Source organism: Periplaneta americana, chromosome 6 (assembly GCF_040183065.1).
Source record: "Periplaneta americana isolate PAMFEO1 chromosome 6, P.americana_PAMFEO1_priV1, whole genome shotgun sequence".
Taxonomy (NCBI): Eukaryota; Metazoa; Arthropoda; class Insecta; order Blattodea; family Blattidae; genus Periplaneta; species Periplaneta americana.
In genome coordinates, this window is record NC_091122.1 from 89605439 (window position 1) to 89626449 (window position 21011).

Genomic DNA, 21011 nt, shown 5'->3' on the forward strand with positions numbered 1-21011 from the left:
ACCGTGGTGAACGCAATCTGAGAGCCTGCATTGTTGAGCGGCATAGCGGACAAGTGCCTAGTATGATGGTTTGAGGCGCCATTGAATACAATATGTGATCTCGCCTCCTACGTATTCAGGGCAATCTGAACAGCAACTGCTACATTAGGGACGTTTTAGAGTCCGAGGTACTGCCTCTCCTTCAGACAACTCCACATGCCATATTTGAGCAGGACAATGCCCTGCCACATGTGGCGAGGATTATGTACGCCTTCTTCGAAGAACGACGAGTAACACTGCTTCCCTGGCCAGCACGTTCGCCAGACATGTCGCTCATTGAACATGTCTGGGATATGGTTGGTCGGCAACTTGTTCGTCATGGTCCTCCAGCACACACTCTTGACGCTTTGTGGACTTGCATACCAACTGCGTGGAGGGAGATTCCCCAGGAACATATCCAGGCCCTCTTAGATTCCACGCCACGGCGCTTAGAGGTTCTGATTGCAGCGCATGGACGCTTCACACCATACTGAAATCTCACGGTGACAGATCAGGTACAGTTCTGTAATTCTAATCATTTGTGTGTGCCATATACTTAATCTGTAGTACCAATTTCATTTCAGTCGCATGTATCCTTCTTGGTGTTGCAATTTCCACGAACATTAGTGTATATCGGTGAAATATTTAGGTAATGTACAGAGCGATTCAGATTATCTAGTCAAAACTTCTACAGCGTCCACAGTACTCCTATTTATTACGAACTAGAGTGTCGCGTGAAATAAATCATGCAAATTAACTGCCGAGAATTGAGCTAAAAATAAAATGAATAGATTGGAACGAGTGTGAGAATCCACATCAAGGAAAAATACATTTTCCAACCTCTTTTCTGCACAGTTACAAGGTGTCAATGATATAGTGAATGTTCCTACACTGTCAACAATCAACGAACAGTCAACGAGTACAATACCTGATTCAACTTATGTCACTGACTTAGAATTAAATTGTAGTTCACCATACAAAGTCTTCGAATAAAAGTGTTTATCAAATATTTGAAAAGTAATTTATGAATTAATTTGATGTTGTTTGCTTCATTTTTTCATATCCTTTTTTAGCTCTTAAACATAAATCAATTATATCATTCTTAAATTCTTAAGACTAGCGTATTGAGTATAACAATGTTAGGTTTAATCCCTGATCACACATAACAAATTGATCAGTCTGATGCACTTTCGAGTCAACAATTCGTACCTATTTATGTATGCTGCCTTCTAGCGACTGCAAAAGAAGTGACGTTATAATCCTGATATATGATACAGTGGAAAGAGAATTCGCAGCGCTGGCATGGAGTAATATCTTGCAGCTATTTTTTTCAATCTGACGGTTGTTACCGAAAGTTCACTTTTCGACAGTGGCGGATCATAGTGGTAATTTATTTTATATGTTGTTTTTAACATAGGGATGACCAACCTGTTATAATTATGTGATCAGGGTTTTAACCCTAATTTATTTTCTCTCATTGTATGATCATTAAAACGTTCACTACACGTTTACAGCTTGTAGATTCTATACACTTTTTTCCCTCTAGTTTCACATTTTGGGAACAAATTCAAGATGCCAAATTGTTAAAACAAAGATTAGTTTCCCCCCCCCCCTACATGCTATAGTCCTATAGTTATTATGTCTTGGGATTGATGGCGACCGGCCGTTTAAAAACCTGACGGGAATGTTCTCTCTAAAAGTACTTTAGCCATATAATAGTTAAGTATTAAGGCTGTAAAAAGGCATTTTTGGCCGAAAAGGGTTAGTGCCGAGGAGGGATATTGCATACTGAGGTAGCCAAAATGCTACCGTAATTACGGTCTTAATACATACACAATTTTATACATAACCGTAAAATTGTTATTGTAAAAGATAAAAATGAACATACATCTAATAACTAGGTTTCGTATTCCAGCTACCTAAAGACTGAAGTTAAAGACACATTGAGTATATAGTACGCCGAACACAGGTAATGCAACGGATAAAGATATAAGCAAGCAGGTCGTCGCTGCGTGTTCGTGGAGTACAGTCATCTCCAGACATTCTGAAGCTATGCTTGTAAACACATGCTTGAGCCGTGATGTTCCTTTTCGTCGTGATCTTTGGAATGAATAATAGCGTGCATTCGTAAGTTAAGTAATTTGAACATATGCGGATGTCACTTGAAATGATTTTATATTGCAAGAAATTCTTTCAATAGCACATGACGTTACTGGTGGATGATGTAGTGTAAAATATTAGTACTGTCTGATATTTTTTCGTGTTTCATTAGGATATTGCATGTCGCTGATCACTGAAAAGCCACTAATTTTCTATGCACATATTTCTCTAGAAATTCCCTAAAATGTAGATTATTGAATTTATTAATTGGGATATTCGCATTGAACATCATGGTAGACTACACAAATCCATGCTAAAAGTCGAGTTAATAGCTTCATAATTTTGAGATTTTGATGGTACTGTTTTTTTTTTTTTTTACACTTTCTGTGCCTTTTGGTATTGCAGTGTCTTTCAGTGCACTGTTTTTGTCACTTTTACGTTTATTTTATACAATTTATATGTAATGTTGTCTATTTTGACAGTGAAAATATTAGTTCAAAAATTTCAATAATGCCTGCAATGTTGCACTTTTGGGCGTCTTACCTAAGGATTTTTCACCTCTACAATGAACCTTCAATCAGCCACAAAGATGTAGTTATTTCAATAATACGACTAGTAAGAGCAGTGATCGATAAGACTACTCACTATGACTGCGTCCCGATTTTGACTTTCTAGAGAAAGAGGACAGAGGATAAGTAACTATGTATACGAACGTACCTATACCAGCGCTGTGACGTCACATATACTTCGAATCAGACAACTTCATTCCAATTTATAGGTAGCTGAAATATGGAGCCTACTAATAACTCTTAAAGTTGATGTGGAAAGCAGGCTATAAAAACATGATGTAGGTCTATGTAACCATGTAAGAACAGTGAGTAACAATCGAGATTTCTTTAGTAAGCTGTAATAATATGTGTTGTTGAGATCAAAGTGAATTAGGTATATAAGTTTATTGCTGCTTATAGTAGGTCTGTAATAGAAATATGCTTTATTTAATTTCATAGGCGTAAGGCTGTAAAATGCTGGTTTATGCCCAACTTTGGTCGTGCATAATTTACTAATACAGAAGACATACAGTAATTGAGTGGCTCAGTGCCAGAGTTGCCTAAACCACAAATTTTTTAGCCTCTGATTTCTGCATAAAATAACTGTAAATTATCATTTATACGTGTGCCAAAGTAGATGTACTAGATAGATATTAGGTTATAGTGAAGGAGAAATAATTTCCAATTGAGAGCATATAATTTAAAAAACGACATCTGAGTTTAGACTTCAATAACTTCTTTTGAGTGTAATTGTGGCTTAGGCAACTCCGGCACTGAACCGCTCAATTATAATTGATGTGTTAACTTTACTTCTGCTGTTGCAATTATCTCTCCAGCTCCTTCTACGACCACCATTGCTTCTTCAGGTACATGATCCATTGCTACCATTATGGCTTCTTCAGGCGTAGCAGGTATGGATACCGGTAGAGAGATAGGTAGATTTGGAAACTGGAAGAAATATAACAATCAATGGAAAGAAACATAACAGAAGTAATAATTAGTATTACCTATTTAAGAACTAAATAAGATATTTCTACATTTTTCTTAATTTTAAAGTATGTTAATTTGGTTTCCTACATAAAAATTCAGTCTATATCGCAGTAGCCTTATGACTATCTGTTATTGTACATCACTATCTGTTAAATGTTTTACTGTTTTACCACTTCAACATTAATCAACTTACCATTATATTATAGCTTTTCACGAGTAAAGACCTAGTAATCTGTTTCAATTTCCAAGTGCATTTCGTGTGTCTGATAAAATCGTTTCTGGGGTCTGCTACTACTTTTTCCTCTTGGTTGATACTGGAGAATTATGCGTGTCTGTCTTTCTTCGTTGACTCTGGAGATAGACTATGTTGTATGCAATCTGTTTTGTACTGTTCACTTTTTTAACAATCCATAGTCATCATAAACTTTTCGGTTTATGTCCTAGGCCTTTTCCGTTTCCAAGTTTAGTTTTCTTTCTGTCTTCTTCTGGGACTTTCTCTATTTCTGGTTCCTTTCGACTAGTATTGCATTATAAGATACATGTTTCATTCGTGACACATGTAAACATGTCGTACTTGAATGCGAAGTCGATTACATTTTGCATTTCGAGTTGCTGACGCATTTTTAATTGTTTTGATAGTCGAGGAAGGTATCCTGCTAATGGTCGCAACAAACTCACCTCTACTGCTGCAATCTTTTTAATGTCCTTCGAAGACCCATACCTCTAGTAGTCATAAAGAGTACCGAAGTTTGATAAGATTTTAAAATAATTTCTGACGTGACTCTTCTCATCATTGACCTCTTAAATATTTAAATGAATGTTTGTCATTTATAGAATTATTACTCCTGATTGAAGTTCTGCTTATATGTGTAGTACAGAGTTCGTGGATATCCAGAGTGGCGCAATCGGCTGCCATTGTTATTCCATTTCAACCGCTTGGGATAGGAACATTTAAAGTAAAACTCAATTTAGGCCAGTGTTCGTGTCCCTTAAAATTAAAAATGTCTGATTCTGATTTAGGCTACATAAGTTACATTAATTCCCCTACAACTGTATACGTCAAATAGCGCGCGCTGGAATAACAAGGCTGATTTGCCGACATTTGCAGTGCAAAGGACTGCGGTACTCTGGATATCCACGGACTCTGGTGCAGTACATCTCAAGCCTTATCATTAGGCAGTACGAGTACATTTCACTTGACCATTTGTGTCAGAGGAAGAATTGTTTGTATACATCTGTCTTATGATTAGTGCGACTAGTCAGCGATGTATGCAATGGATGATGAAAGGAACTGACTACCTACCTTTATCTAAAATTCTAAATTATGGTTTATTTAACGACGCTCGCAACTGCAGAGGTTATATCACCGTCGCCGGTATGCCGGAATTTTGTCCCGCAGGAGTTATTTTACATGCCACTAAACCTAGTGACATGAGCCTGTCGCATTTAAGCACACTTAAATGCCATCGACCTGGGCCGGGATTGAACACGCAACCTCGGGCCAACGCTTTACCAACTGCCCCACTCAGGGCGACCCTACCCCTTATCTTCATGAGTGATGCCTTTTTGGTGTCACTTATGGGGTTCCAACCAGTCTTCGAACTGCTGACTGAACATATAAAATTATTTGTGTAATCTGTAATTCTTTTAAAAGATATCAATTTATTTTATGAGACAAGTTCGTAAAGGTTCTCTTTTGGCACGAGTGTGTGTCATACAACGTTTTTTCTACGACCATACTGAAATGCAGTTATTATGCAATGATCATCTGTATCGGAATGACATTCATTTCGATACAGGTTATCATTTTCAATACAGATTTATTATTTTATGCTCGGCCATGCCGAAATGTAGTAATTATACAGCTGGTAGCAGTCCTTTAATGCATATCATTAAAGTACACCTACTCATTAAAGTACAGGTGTTTTCAGCCAATGACAACTCAGCTTACAGGTGTTCAGCCAATGACAAGTCAGCTTTGTACCGTTATAAAACCGCAAGTATCGATTATTCTCGGATATGCAATCGAAAAAGAATTAGCGAAAAGTCACGGAGGCTGGAAATCCAATACTGTCGCAGAAGGTTATGTTCTGTTACTATAATAATTAGCGTTAATTGTAAATAATATTCAAATAAATTCAATTTGTCATCTCGTTTTTCAATGTCGAATTCAATAATCAAGGTTATACCAAGTTTAACGGGATTATATCAAGGTCAATGACATTATTGTTCCTCGGAAAAAATCAATACTTTCGCGTCTGCGCACATCTCACAATTCACGACCTAGAACAAGGTCACTTCCGATCTTGTCAGATACAAATAAAATGTATACATCTGAATAATTTCAAGTTAGAAATATGGTCGAGCATAAAAAGTCTTATGAAACTCGCCTATAATGGTAATTAAGAAGCTCGTATGAAAATTATGAAACTCGCTTGAGCTCGTTTCATAAACATCCATACTCGCTTCTTAATTACTATCATTATAGGCTCGTTGCATAATGTACTATTAATAAATACCATACGCCTTTTTATATAAGTTCTTTGCTTTTGCAAGTAATAAAGTATTGCTCACTTTTACAGCTTCCTCCATATTTCCATTTCATCAAAATTGCTTGAATCAAACATTATTCAATAATTTTTATATTTCAGTTAATGTTAAAACTTACAAAATGAAACTGTGATTTCATTTATTTATTTATTTTCATGCCTAAAGGAACCTCAAATAAGAATCACTTGCATTCTTTTGTTTCCCACTGTCTCAAGCGTTACTGTTTTTTCCCACTATCTAAAATCATATTCATATTTCCATTTTGTAAATAAACTTATAAAGAAGTATCTAAACATTAATTTTAATTTTAACGAATTAATTAATTTTTGTTTAACCTTACTACTGGTCGTAGAAAAACAGTTATGTGTAACTCTCATATGAGCGTTCAGAGCAGAAGTGCTGTAAGTCAAATTTGGGTGATGAGGTTTAAAGTAAAAATTCTGTTAAATACAGCATAAAGTAGCAATTAATATGTCCTTCATGCTATGCACTGACTACTAATAATTTAAAGAGGCTTAAATTGAATATTAATTGCTACTTTGTGCTGTATTTTACAGAATGTTTACTTTAACCCTCATTACTCATTTTTGACTCTCAACGGCTCATATAATGGCTACTAAGACACTCGTGCAGTTTTCGACGTCCGTTCGCATCGGAATCAATAAAACGGTTAGGGGCAGTTGAATGATAAATCTTGCTACAATGAATACTACATGTAACTCCAGAACAATGACTAAAATATAGATGTGAATGTTAAATAAAATTTGTTACTTATTTGTGTTACGTGTAATATTTAAGTAATGAACGATCGAGGTAATGCATTAATTTCTTACTGAATGAAGTTTGTACATTGAATATTACATTCTCTTTAGCGTAAAATGAATAACAGTGACTAAAGTGATTACTTACTTTTTACGCATTAGTGTTTCAAAGGATCACTTTGGGCACTGATAACAGAGGGCAAAATAAAACTTTACGCACTATCGAAGAAAATATATTGTTATGGTCCATTAAAGCGTACATTCCACTGTTGTCCAGAGCAATATCATTTCCGATGCAGTTAATATGTTTCTACGTATTTTTCTGTATAGTACTCCCATTTGAGTGGCTCAGCGCCAAAGTTGCCTAAACCACAATTGCACTGAAAAAAGTTGTTAAAGTCTAAACTTAGACGTGGTTTTTTTAAATTATATGTTCTCAATTGAAAATTATTTCTCCTTTACCATCATCTAATGTTTATCTAGTACGTTTACTTTGGCACACATATAAATGGTAATTTACAGTTATTCTTTGCAGAAATAAGAGGCTTAAAAATTTGTAGGTTAGGCAACTCTGGCACTGAGCCACTCATTTATTAAGTTTAGAACTGTCATTGTGCTGTAGGCTCTTATTCATGCTGCTTGATTATTCTGATTGGGTTTCAAAGTGTTTAATAAGTATATGATTTTAAAAAATATTGGCCCCAATAAGGTTGTGTTTATTGGTATTTTGCAGCCTTTTAGAGATGCAATTTGATTTGACGTGAATATCTTTTTCGCCTTCACATGATAAACTGTAAGGCTGTGGCCGCCTGAATTTAGAAGATTTATTGCCAAAAACATAAAAACAGTGGACTCTATATCCATATAAAATAATACACGATGTCAAGAGCCATATTTTGTCGACCTAACCATGGTCATAGTTCGTTGCGTCTTTTCTAACTGACGCCAATGTAAATTGGAGTCACTTCCTGTCTCAACCCTCCAGAAACATCGACAAAGTCTAGAACAACGAGCACAGTCTTCTGTGCGCGTTGGTCTAGAACAGTGGTCGTCAGCACTCGCTGAAATGGGTACAGTGCATGGAGGGTAAGGAACTCTGCTCCGTCGTGCACAAGGAATAGAGAGACAGCATACCCGCCAGCAGCGACGATTGCACGCTAGGGCTGTGTCTTGTCCGCGGGTAAGAGACGCTAGTCCGAGCATGCAGTGTTTTGATGACCGCTGGTCTAGAATGTCTATGACAATGCTACATCCGGTAGCGACAAATACATAAACTGACTGTGTATAGCCACCGGCGTGGCTCAGTCGGTTAAGGCGCTTGCCTGCCGATTTGAAGTTGCGTTCGGGCGCGGGTTCGATCCCCGCTTGGGCTGATTACCTAGTTGGGTTTTTCCGAGGTTTTCCCCAACCGTAAGGTGAATGCCAGGTAATGTATGGCGAATCCTCGGCCTCATCTCGCCAAATACCATCTCGCTATCACCAATCTCATCGACGCTAAATAACCTAGTAGTTGATACAGCGTCGTTAAATAACCAACTTAAAAATAATAAACTGACTGTACTAGTGTTGCCACATGCAGCTAAATCACAAACTAACTATACATTACACCCAACATGCCGCCCACCTAATTTGAGTCCGCAAATTACAAACGAACTTGAAAATTCACACAAGTTAAACACAATCACTGGTTGTCTTCACACATTAGTTCATCTGGAAAGAAACAAATGTTAGTAATTGGTCTTTTGTAGGAACTCTTGTTGGTTCGTACTATCGCCACACGAATAAGACCGTCCGACCCAGGTTGGGTCTCAGTGATGCCTCCAGTAGGCCAGGTAAGAGGAGGAACGGTGTCCTCCTCTAGTGACATTAGCCTCCCGGATTGAAGATTGGGTTGTCGGTTGTCGTTTGTCGCCAATATTATGAGGTTTTTCCTATTGAGCTATTAACTCAGAAACTACACATGAAGCATCCAGGAGCTTTGTCAGAAACAGAAATGCGTTTTACTAACGCACTAGAGGATTTTTCCTGTGACTTCAAAAGACATTCAGACTATTCTCTTGGTTTTGAAGCTACATGAGAATGATTATTTTCTTTTTAGTTTATTCGGCACTATCGACAGATGTGACAAAACATTTCCGCATATAAGACACTCGAGATTTTGTTTATATTCATCTCAACGCCACGTAAAGCCATATTGCAACTATTCATCACTGTATTAACGAAACGCAATAGGTACGTTTTTTGTGAACCCTGAAGGGAATTTTCGCTCACTTTATTTGTGATCTAACTCAGAACTTGATTCAGATTGCATTTTTCGAATTAAACATTTGTCCATGATAAAATCTAAATAAAGCACAAAAAATAGTCACACAATTACCCGCTGACACGTACGGTATGTACTGAAAGTGACCAATATGCTCTGACGATTCTAAACTCTGTTTATTACTAAGTGGGAAGTGCAAACGAATTACTAAGCACTGTTGCAGGTTTTCACTTTCATTCGAATTATCGCCAGGCAGAAAAATTAAACTGAGCATTGCTGCAGGTGTTCACGTTTCATTGATAAAGTCTGTCTCAAAATAAAATGTAACATATCAAAATCTTCGTTGTAAATAATAAATTCGTTGTAAAGAGACTTTATGGATAGAATAAAATTTCGCGACACACTCCGGTTGGGAACCCCTGTATTAAGATGTAAGACAATGGACAAGCAGTTTTACTGTCAATTATGTAACTACAATCCGATACTATAGCCTGGAACCTTGTATCGATATCTCTAACTGGACATTAAAATAGGCTATGAAGGACAGCCTGATGAAAAGTTTCCTGATAGCCTGGGGATCTAAACCAGTCATGAGAAAGATGAAACCCATTTTTGGAGAATCAAGATCTAACTTAATTAAATAAATTTTTTAACTCTGGAAAAAAAGCCTAAGTTCCACAACCGGACTTCTGACCGAACACTGCCATCTGAAAGTGCACCTACATTATATGGGTTACCTCTGTTTGAGGTTCTGGCTGATATGCACATATATTATTATCAGACAATACATCTGACTTGACGATATGTGTCAGAAGAAGAACAATTGTTTGTATGCATCTGAAGTCTGACTAGTGAAATATGTTACTGTCTCCTGGCTTATTTACCTCATGAGTGATGACTTATTAGTGTCACTTAAGAGGTTCAAACCTGTCTTCGGACAGTTGGCTAAACTGAATACATATTAGCAGGAAATGTGAGATGAATGCTGAGTCATCACCTCATTAGCTCACATTTTGTTGGATTGTCCAGATTTGAGCTGTATCAGGTATCAATATCTCGGGAAACACGTCATGTTGTCCCACAAGGAAATTCAGGAAATGAAACCCAGTAGCATCGTGAAGTTGGCCATCACTTGCGGTCTCCTGGGTTTATTTCTAGTTTATGGGGTGCACAACGGGTCATTCGTGCCTAAGTCTCTTAGTTGATGTTTACGCCCTTACCAAGGATGATAAAGAAGAGAATTTATCATTTCAGATCTTTCCGTTTTGAAAACCCAACCAGGTAATCAGTCCAAGTCGAAATCGAACACACGTCCGAGCACAATTCCGGATTAAAAATTAAAGTATGTTATGATTCTAACGAATAGTTCAACTTTACTATAATTTCTATAATTATATAATCCCAAGTTCGTATTTCTGTCGCATTTTTACTGAACAGAAGGAACACAATTAACTATCTGAGAGTACGCTAAACAAGATTGGTAATCAAATAACATTATTGGAACTCTTCGATGTCTGAACATGTATACTCATATATGAGCGGCAGGGGCATCCGTTCCTTATGAGGTAATGAGCTGTAGCTCACTAGGTAATTATTTTTATTTGCCTCATTATCACTTTTTCTTTCGAACTATGCGCCTATCAGTGACGTACCAACAATTTTGTCTATGGGGATCATTATTAAAATTGTTCACAATTTATATTATCAATGTTTTAAATTTTGTGTTTTATTATTATTATTATTATTATTATTATTATTATGTTACTGTATATTTATTAATATTACATATACTACAGACTGATCCGTTTGGGTGTGGATAATATTAATAAATTATTATGATAGTATGAGAAATTTCTTGCTAGTAATAGTCACGAAGCTTGAGTTGTTGAGAGTACTAGGAACAATAGACTGTGCCGGTACTATTTCGCATTGTCTGTGATGAGGCGATAGTAGCGATCCTAGTGGTTAGCAACTATCTATGGATGCATATTCCCTACGTATTGAGCTTCGTGACTGTATATACTAGATGGAGTTTCCATACATGGCAAGAATGAAAAGCAACAATGCATAATGTGAAATAAAAATCGTAGATGATTTAAATAGCTACTAAAAATCAACAGCGGACACAATGTATTCCTTGGGATGCTAAATTTGAGCGTATTAAACGAGTTCAAAGAGAATTTCGACGTGAGTACGATGTGTGTAATGTGCCTAAATACGATTCCATAATGTTGTGGTATCGAACATTTGTAGAAACAGGTTCTGTGATTAAGAAAAAAATTGCAGATGGTCGCAGGCGAAACCCAGTACAAGAAGCAGATATCTCTGAAGCCATGACAAGGGGACCTACGAAAACTTACAGACAGCTGCCAGCAGAGATGCTCTACCATATACAGTAATATGTCCTGTCAGCGTACTGTTCGAAAGTATCTAAAACTGTACTCATGTCACAAACAACGTCCACAAGTCTTACGCGATAAGGATCATGGAAGCTCCATCCAAGTTTGCATCCATGGTGTGCCAACAGATTGCAGAAGATGACGGCTTCTTAAACAAATGAATATTTACAAATAAAGCGACTTTTCATGTCAGCGGAAGTGTAAACATACACAAATGCATTATTTGGGCAAGAGAAAATCCATGTCTCCTACAAGCTTGAAAGGTCAAGTCCAAAAGTTAACGTATGGTGTGGAGTGAGCCGCAGTAAATTGTATGGATCATTCTTCTTTGCAGAAAAGACATTACGTTATGGATCTCACTTGGATATGTTGCAGTTGTTTCTGTTACCACAACTTGAGGAAGACAACAATATGAACATTGTATTCCAGCAAGATTGTGCACTCTCTCACTGGGTATGGGAGGTTTGTCATTTTCAATCGTATGTTGTGTGGTCGTGATGGACCAATTGCTTGGCCGCCAAACTTCCAGATCTAACCCCTCCTGACTTTTTCGTGTGTGATTCTGTTAAAGACACTGTCTATTCACAGAAACCCAGAGGGTAAAAATTACTCAAGATTTGCAACAAATCACCCCTCTTATGTTACAACGGACATGGGCTGAATTGCATCACCGTCATGAGTTGTGCAGGGTGCGAAATGGAGGTCATGTAGAGTTCTGAGAAATCTCCCATCGTTCAATGCTATATACACAAAGTTTCAAGAGATAAAATTCAGTACTAAATGTTTAACAGCGTTTCTATTTTATCATACCCAAACGGTTCACTCTGTATGTTCTAATACACCATATCCATGAATAACCTTATAAAATCTTTGAAACGTAATTTTTTCACAGCCATCCAATTTTTAATATATGTTAACTTGTGTTTAATTTTGTATAATAAAAATGCTTGTGTCATTATTACACTTACATAATAATTATATATATATATATATTGGTTGTAAATTAAGTAGTGGCAACACTGTCGTGAATGGGTTATGCGCATTCGTATGCGATACGAGACAACTGGTGACCGTAGTGGGGATATTGTCGATATATTGAATGATAAAACAGGTTGCTATGACAACAGATGTTGTTATTGTGCGTGGTTAAATGTACAGCAATATTTTTATTTCCTCTAAAGCTTACTTACTTATTTACTTACTGGCTTTTAAGGAGCCCGGAGGTTCATTGCCGCCCTCACATAAGCCCGCCACTGATCCCTATCCTCAGCAAGATTAATCCAATCTCTATCATCATATCCAACCTCCCTCAAATCCATTTTAACATTATCTTCCCATCTACGTCTCGGCCTCCCTAAAGGTCTTTTTCCCGCCGGCCTCCCAACTAACACTCAATATGCATTTCTGGATTCGCCCATACGTGCTACATGCCCTGCCCATCTCAAACGTCTGGATTTAATGTTCCTAATTATGTCAGGTGAAGAATACAATGCGTGCAGCTCTGCGTTGTGTAACTTTCTCCATTCTCCTGTAACTTCATCCCTCTTAGCCCCAAATATTTTCCTAAGAACCTTATTCTCAAACACCCTTAATCTCTGTTCCTCTCTCAAAGTGAGAGTCCAAGTTTCACAACCATATAGAACAACCGTTAACGTTTTATCAATTATAACTTTCAGATTATTTGACAGCAGACTAGACGACAAAAGCTTCTCAACCGAATAATAACACGCATTTCCCATATTTATTCTGCGTTTAATTTCCTCCCGAGTGTCATTTATATTTGTTACTGTTGCTCCAAGATATTTGAATTTTTCCACCTCTTCGAAGGATAAACCTCCAATTTTTATATTTCCATTTCGTACAATATTCTGGTCACGAGACATAATCATATGCTTAGTCTTTTCGGGATTTACTTCCAACCCTATTGCTTTACTTGCTTCCAGTAGAATTTCCGTGTTTTCCCTAATCGTTTGTGGATTTTCTCCTAACATATTCACGTCATCCGCATAGACAAGAAGCTGATGTAACCCGTTCAATTCCAAACCCTCTGTGTTATCCTGAACTTTCATAATGGCATTTTCTAGAGCAAAGTTAAAAAGTAAAGGTAATAGTGCATCTCTTTGCTTTACCTCACAGTGAATTGGAAACGCATCTGACAGAAACTGACCTATATGGACTCTGCTATACGTTTCACTGAGACACATTTTAATTAATGGAACTAGTTTCTTGGGAATACCAAATTCAATAAGAATATCATATAAAATTTCTCTCTTAACCGAGTCATATGCCTTTTTGAAATCTATGAATAACTGATGCACTGTATCCTTATACTCCCATTTTTTCTCCATTATCTGTCGAAAACAAAATATCTGATCAATAGTTGATCTATTACGCCTAAAACCACACTGATAATCCCCAATAATTTCATCTACATATGGGGTTAATCTTCTCAAAAGAATATTGGACAAAATTTTGTATGGTGTCAACAAAGTGATATTCCTCGAAAGTTACTACAGTTAGTCTTGTCCCCCTTCTTAAAGATAGGTACGATTATGGACTCCTTCCATTGTTCGGGTACAATTTCCTTTTCCCAAATAGCAAGTACAAGCTTATAAATTTCGTTACACAATACGCTTCCACCCTCTTGTATTAATTCTGCTGGAATTTGATCAATACCTGGAGACTTGTACTTTTTCAGATTTTCTATTGCAATTTCGACTTCTGAAAGTGTAGGTTCCGGTATAAATGGCTCAGCTGTTTGTATTTAAATTTCGTCCCGATCATTTCTATTTGCCCTATTTATATTTAGTAGTTGCCCAAAATGGTTTTTCCATCTGTTCAAGATTGAATGAGAGTCTGCAAGCAAGTCACCATTCTCATCCTTAATCACGTTTACACTTGCCTGATATTCGTTTTTAAATTCCTTTATACCCTTATATAAATCTCTAATGTTTTTATTCTTACTATTTATTTCTACCTCATTCAGTTTTTCCTTCAAGTAATCTCTCTTTTTATTCCTAAATGTATGACTTGCTTCACGTCTTTCATTGAAATAATTATCTCTATTCTCCTCAATTGGATCCTGTAAGAATTTCAATTTTGCTTGTTTCCTTCTATCTACTACAATGGAACAATCTTCATCAAACTATGGTTTCTTTTTCTTAGTTTCATGATAGCCTATGCTCTGCTCAGCTTCAATTTTGATATTATCTTGGATATTGTCCCACACGCTATTAACATCTAACTCTTCCTTAGCTTCGTCGGAAGTTGCTAAAGCAGCAAACTTATTTGAAATTTCAGCCTGATAACGTTGCTTAGTTTCGTCGTCCTTTAATTTCAGAATATTGAATCTACTAATATTAGCTTGTTGCTCTACTCGCTTAGCTACTGATAGTCTTTCTCTTAATTCTCCAATTACCAAATAATGGTCAGAATTACAGTCTGCCCCCCTGAAGGTTCGAATGTCCACTATACTAGTATGTCTTTTTTATCTATCTAGATGTGATCTATTTGGTTGTGTGTCATTCCATCTGGAGAAGTCCAAGTATATATTACGTATATCCTTATGGGGAAATGTTGTACTCTTGACAATTAAATTTTTTGATGTGGCAAAGTTGGCTAACCTAACTCCACTGTTATTACTAGATATGTGTAGGCTCTCTTTTCCAATTGTTGGTTTAAAAATATCCTCCCGTCCTACTTTAGCGTTGAAATCCCCCAATAAAACTTTCATGTGATATCTAGGCAAATGATCAAAGGTGTGTTCCAATTCCTCATAGAAGCTATCCTTTATATGGTCGTCTTTCTCTTCTGTAGGGGCGTGAGGATTTATAACTACGATATCGCACCATCTACCCTTAAATACTAAATATGATAACCTGTCACTGATAAATTCGACCTTTTTTACTGCTGATTTTATTCCTTTATGTACAAAGAATCCTGTTCCTAATTGGTGATTAATGTTTCCTTCCCCATAATACAAGTAATCGCCTACTTGTGATATGCCATTCCCATCTAACCTAACCTCTTGTACTCCCACAAAGTCTATTCTATATCTAGCTAGTTCTTTTGCTACTAATGTTACCCCTCCTGTTCTATAAAGACTAGTTACGTTCCATGTACCAAATCTCAAAACATTATTGCTTTGCTGTAGTCGTGCCAGAGAATCAGTCCCATTCCGAGGCTTATTTGAAGGATTCGTAACAAGCTGTTTTTTACGGTGATGGGTTGTTAGCCCTTCGCCCACCCTTTATGGGCTGTCCATGACTGCTTATTCAATATGTTCGCAGCTACACTCCATATCTAGAGGCCGTCTCCTCTATCCGCAACCTAAGGACGCGCCATGCCGTGGTGATAGGGACCCACAATACATAGAATTCCTCTAAAGCATGTTTACTAAGTATGAGCAGCGATCGTGGATAAAAATCGAGGTAGTCAGTTCTAAAAATGGACGCCAATGTCATCAAGGGTTACTTGAAGCTTATGGCAACGATGCACTACCGTAACCACATCCAAAAAAAGTGCGATATGAACCCTCTACGGTGAAAGTCATGCTGATAGTGGCATATAAAAGATGTTATCATTTGCCATGCCTTGACTACGACTTGTTTCTACGGTTGAAAGAATCACTTAGAGGCAAGACGTTTCTAGACATTACATCAGTGTTACATGGAATAGGGCAGTCCAACATAGAGACCAACAGAAACAACCTCGCTGACGGCATTCATCGGTTACCACGGATTTGGCAAAAGATACAGGAACACGCTGGTGATTATATTAAAGGGATGTAAATGTATTTTTCAAGTAAGTTCAATAATATGTTCGTGCTGTCTATGTTGCTACTTTATTTACAACCCTTATATATATATATATATATATATAAGTTATATTAGTCAACAGTTATTTGTATGTGATAGGTTAGATACTTTACATAACATGGAAATCCATGGAATCAATCCAATATATTGAAATATATGCATTTCTTTTAAGTTTAAGGGGAGAAGTCAAACCCGGTAACCCTCCTTCCGTACGCCCCTGTCGCCTATAAATGAAAATAGTCAAACAGTTTACTTTTTCTCAATAGCTATGTTGAGTTGAGTAGGACTACGTCTTCCGAGCCAACGTGTTTTAAGAGTTGAAATGATACAGGCTGGTGGTACGAAAGTGAAGACAGTTTGAAAATACTCTGCACGCATGTGCGAGGAAACTATGATATTATGACTCTAACTTCCCATTGCAAGACCCGAGTTCGTCGCTCTTCAGTAAGGCATTGAGTTGTGAGATGAGAGGTGTGAAGTTTATCCACGTATTTTAACATATTTCCTGACGTTGTGCTTGTTACTACAGAGCAAACAAAGTGGGAAGCCTGTTTAAAAGCCCTTTTTCTATTAGAGCTATGAATTAAAAGTGTAAATAAAACTGTTGGATAGGCTTACTCCAGATATAAACTTAATACAGAAAGCTATAGGTGGAGGAAAGAGAAGTGAATATGTAAACAGATGGGTGTATATGGATGTGAACTTAGGGATGTTTTTTCTCTTTTCCTTGCTTACTTTTTTAAAACAGTGATGCCTGGAGTGAAGGGGATGTGACAGACCTTGAACTTCTTATTATATTAATTAAGAAAACTCGCAGGAAATGCAAACACTTCAATAATGTTTTGGATCTCAGATCTCAATCCTTTCGGCATTGTCAACATTACGACATTATTAATTCGCTCTTATTATGATGAGAAGGTCAATCGCAACCAGCAAGTGAAGAAACACATGTTTGTTCTGTCTAGAATTGCTGACTATATAAAATATTACAGTGCCTTTGAACTTGCTTTAAAGGAACATGACGGAAGTTAAACTTTTGAAAATCCTGACGTTTTCTGGAGTTTAGTGGATTTCATTTCTAGTATAGTTAGTTCAGTGAAATATAATAAGGAAGGTAATCATGTAAATCTATTAAGTAAATTTATTAAACTTGTCGAGAGATTATAGCAGAAGCAATGAAGGAGACCGAGTTTGTAGCTATAATAATAGAAGAAACGACTGATGTTTCCGAAAGAACTCAGTATTAGTATTTCGCTACGAGAGGAATGGTGATCCATATAAATATTTTAGGGTTATTTAATCTAAAATGACAAAATGCAGGTGCTCTTACAACATGTATTTTGGATAAAAAGGATACACTATTCAAAGACACGCCACAAAAAATTATTACTTAGACATACCGTATGATGATGCCCGTGTAATGAGTTGTGATGGGGTGGAGTGCAGGCGAAAATTAAAGCTTGACCCAACTTTCATTGTATCAATTGTTGTGCCCATCAATTAAATTTAACGACGAAACGGGCCACTTCATACAATCAGTCGTCAAGGTTATTGTTGCTTAATTTATCGGTGTTTCCTGCTTTATTTTCAAGATGTCCAGAACGACAGTCAGCGTTAGAAGCAGTGGCGGCACGAAGGATTCTTGTTTGCCAGCGACGAGATGGAATTTTAAGTCTCGAACAGTAAATATGGTGTACGAATACAAAGACTCCTTGGTTGAGTATCTAAGAAATTCATAGCCGGCACAACCTGACAATACTAGTCATTAAGCCACTGAGTACCGCATACAAGCTAGATCAGTGAGTGCAGTCAAAGTTAAAAGCGCTGTTTTATATATTATTCAAGTTATTAAAAATTAAAAGACTCAGAAGATGAAATTGACTCAGAAGTTTCATCAGTAACAAGAGCAGAAAACAAGCTCCCAAAATTTTCATACTGACGTAATGATGCAAAGGAAGTGTGTGATACAAGGAGAAGCTCGTGAATTACACAATTTAGAAGCAGCGAAATTATTAAATTTATCCGAGTTTGAAGAATATTCTAGTTATTTTACAGAGGAGGTACTTAATATTGCTACCATGGTTTACATCATATTAGATAGGCAAAAGCCAAAAACAGAGCTCTATGTTGTACATAAAAGATAAGACTTTACGAACTTTGAAGTAGCTGTTCCATTACGTCAGTTCATCATAACCAGCGATCTACAAAAGTCATTGTGTGAAATAACCAAATTATCAAAAAACTTAATCACAACATCTTCGAGCTTGAAAGATGTTTCTCATCACTTAAGAGAAGCCCGTGTTCGTTTTCAAGAATTAGATATTCTAGAAGCGGTGAAATTATTAGATTCATCCAAGTTTGAATAATATTCCAGAGAAAGTACTTAACGTTGCTACTCAGGCTTACATCATGATAGGTAAGCAAAAGCTAAAACAGAGGTCTGTGTTGTACACAAAATACCAGACTTTAAAAAACATAATTTCAGTTCATCATAACAAACAATTTACAAAAGTCATTATGTGAAATAAAAATCAAACTATCGAAGATCTTAATCACAACGCCGAAGACCACCACTGAGCCTGAAAGATGTTTTTCATCACTTAAGAGAATAAAGACCTTTCTTTGTAACAAAATGTCAGCTAGATATAGAATAGACTTTGTGGGAGTACAGGTGGTTAGGTTAGATGGGAACGGCATTATACAAATAGGAGATTATTTGTTGTATTATGGGGAAGGAAACGATAATCACCAATTAGGAACAGGATACTTTATTCATAAAAGAATAAAATCAGCAGTAAAAAAGATCGAATTTATCAGTGATAGGTTATCATATTTAGTACTTAAATGTAGATGGTGTGATATTGTAGTTATAAATGCTCATACCCCTACAGAAGAGAAAGACGACCATATAAAAGATAGCTTCTATGAGGAATTGGAACACAGTTTTGATCAGATACCTAGATATCACATGAAAATTTTATTGGGGGATTTCAATGCAAAAGTAGGACGGGAGGATATTTTTAAACCGACTATTGGAAAAGAGAGCCTACACATATCTAGTAATGACAATGGACTTAAGTTAGTCAACTTTTCCACATGAAAAAATTTAATTGTTAAAAGTACAACATTCCCCCATAAGGATATACATAAATATACGTGGACTTCTCCAGATGGATTGACACATAACCAGATAGATCACATCTTGATAGATAAAAAAAAGACATACTAGTACAGTGGACATTCGAACCTTCAGGGGGGCAGACTGTATTTCTGACCATTATTTGGTAATTGGAGAATTAAGAGGAAGACTATCAGTAGCTAAGCGAGTAGAGCAACAAACTAATATTAGTAGATTCAATATTCTGAAATTAAAGGACGACGAAACTAAGCAATGTTATCAGGTTGAAATTTCAAATAGGTTTGCTGCTTTAGCAACTTCCGACGAAGCTAAGGAAGAGTTAGATGTTAATAGTGTGTGGGACAATATCCGAGATAATATCAAAATTGCAGCTGAACAGAGCACAAGTTATTATAAAACTAAGAAAAAGAAACCGTGGTTTGATGAAGATTGGTGCATGGTAGTAGAAAGGAGGAAACAGGCAAAATTCAAATTCTTACAGGATCCAGTTGAGGTTAATAGAGATAATTATTTGAATATAAGACGGGAAGCAAATCGTACGCTTAGGAATAAAAAGAGAGAATACTTGAAGGAAAAACTGAATGAGGTAGAAACAAATAGGAAGAATAAAAACATTAGAGATTTATATAAGGGCATAAAGGAATTCAAGAATGGATATCAGGCAAGGGTAAACGTGATCAAGGATGACAATGGTGATTTGCTTGCAGACGCTCATTCAATACTGAACAGATGGAAAAACTATTTTGGACAACTACTAAATATACATAGGCCAAATAGAAATGATCGGGACGAAATTGAAATACAAACTGCCGAGCCATTTATACCCGAACCCACACTTTCAGAAGTCGAAATTGCGATAGAAAATCTGAAAAAAAGTCTCCAGGTATCGATCAAATTCCAGCAGAATTAATACAAGAGGGTGGAAGCGCATTATCTAACGAAATTTATAAGCTTGTACTTGCTATTTGGGAAAAGGAAATTGTACCCGAACAATGGAAGGAGTCCATTATCGTACCTATCTTTAAGAAGGGGGACAAGACTAACTGTAATAACTTTCGAGGAATATCACTTTTGTTGACGTCGTACAAAATTTTGTCTAATATTCTTTTGAGAAGATTAACTCCATATGTAGATGAAATTATTGGGGATAATCAATGTGGTTTTAGGCCTCATAGATCAACTATTGATCAGATATTTTGTATTCGACAGATAATGGAGAAAAAATGGGAGTATAAGGATACAGTGCATCAGTTATTCATAGATTAAAAAAAAACATATGACTCAGTTAAGAGAGAAGTTTTATATGATATTCTTATTGAATTTGGTATTCCCAAGAAACTAGTTCGATTAATTAAAATGTGTCTCAGTGAAACGTATAGCAGAGTTCGTATAGGTCAGTTTCTGTCAGATGCGTTTCTAATTCACT

General features: G+C 36.6%; 1 protein-coding gene across 2 annotated transcripts in view; it reads right to left on the reverse strand.

The window, feature by feature from the left end:
• Positions 1 to 21011, reverse strand: part of LOC138701475 (uncharacterized) — an 87044-nt gene that overhangs the window by 2769 nt on the left and 63264 nt on the right. For both annotated transcript variants that reach the window (XM_069828373.1, XM_069828372.1), the window contains one exon: positions 3477 to 3614. In XM_069828373.1, coding sequence (XP_069684474.1) covers positions 3477 to 3614 — 138 coding nt within the window. The remainder of the gene's footprint in view (positions 1 to 3476; positions 3615 to 21011) is intronic.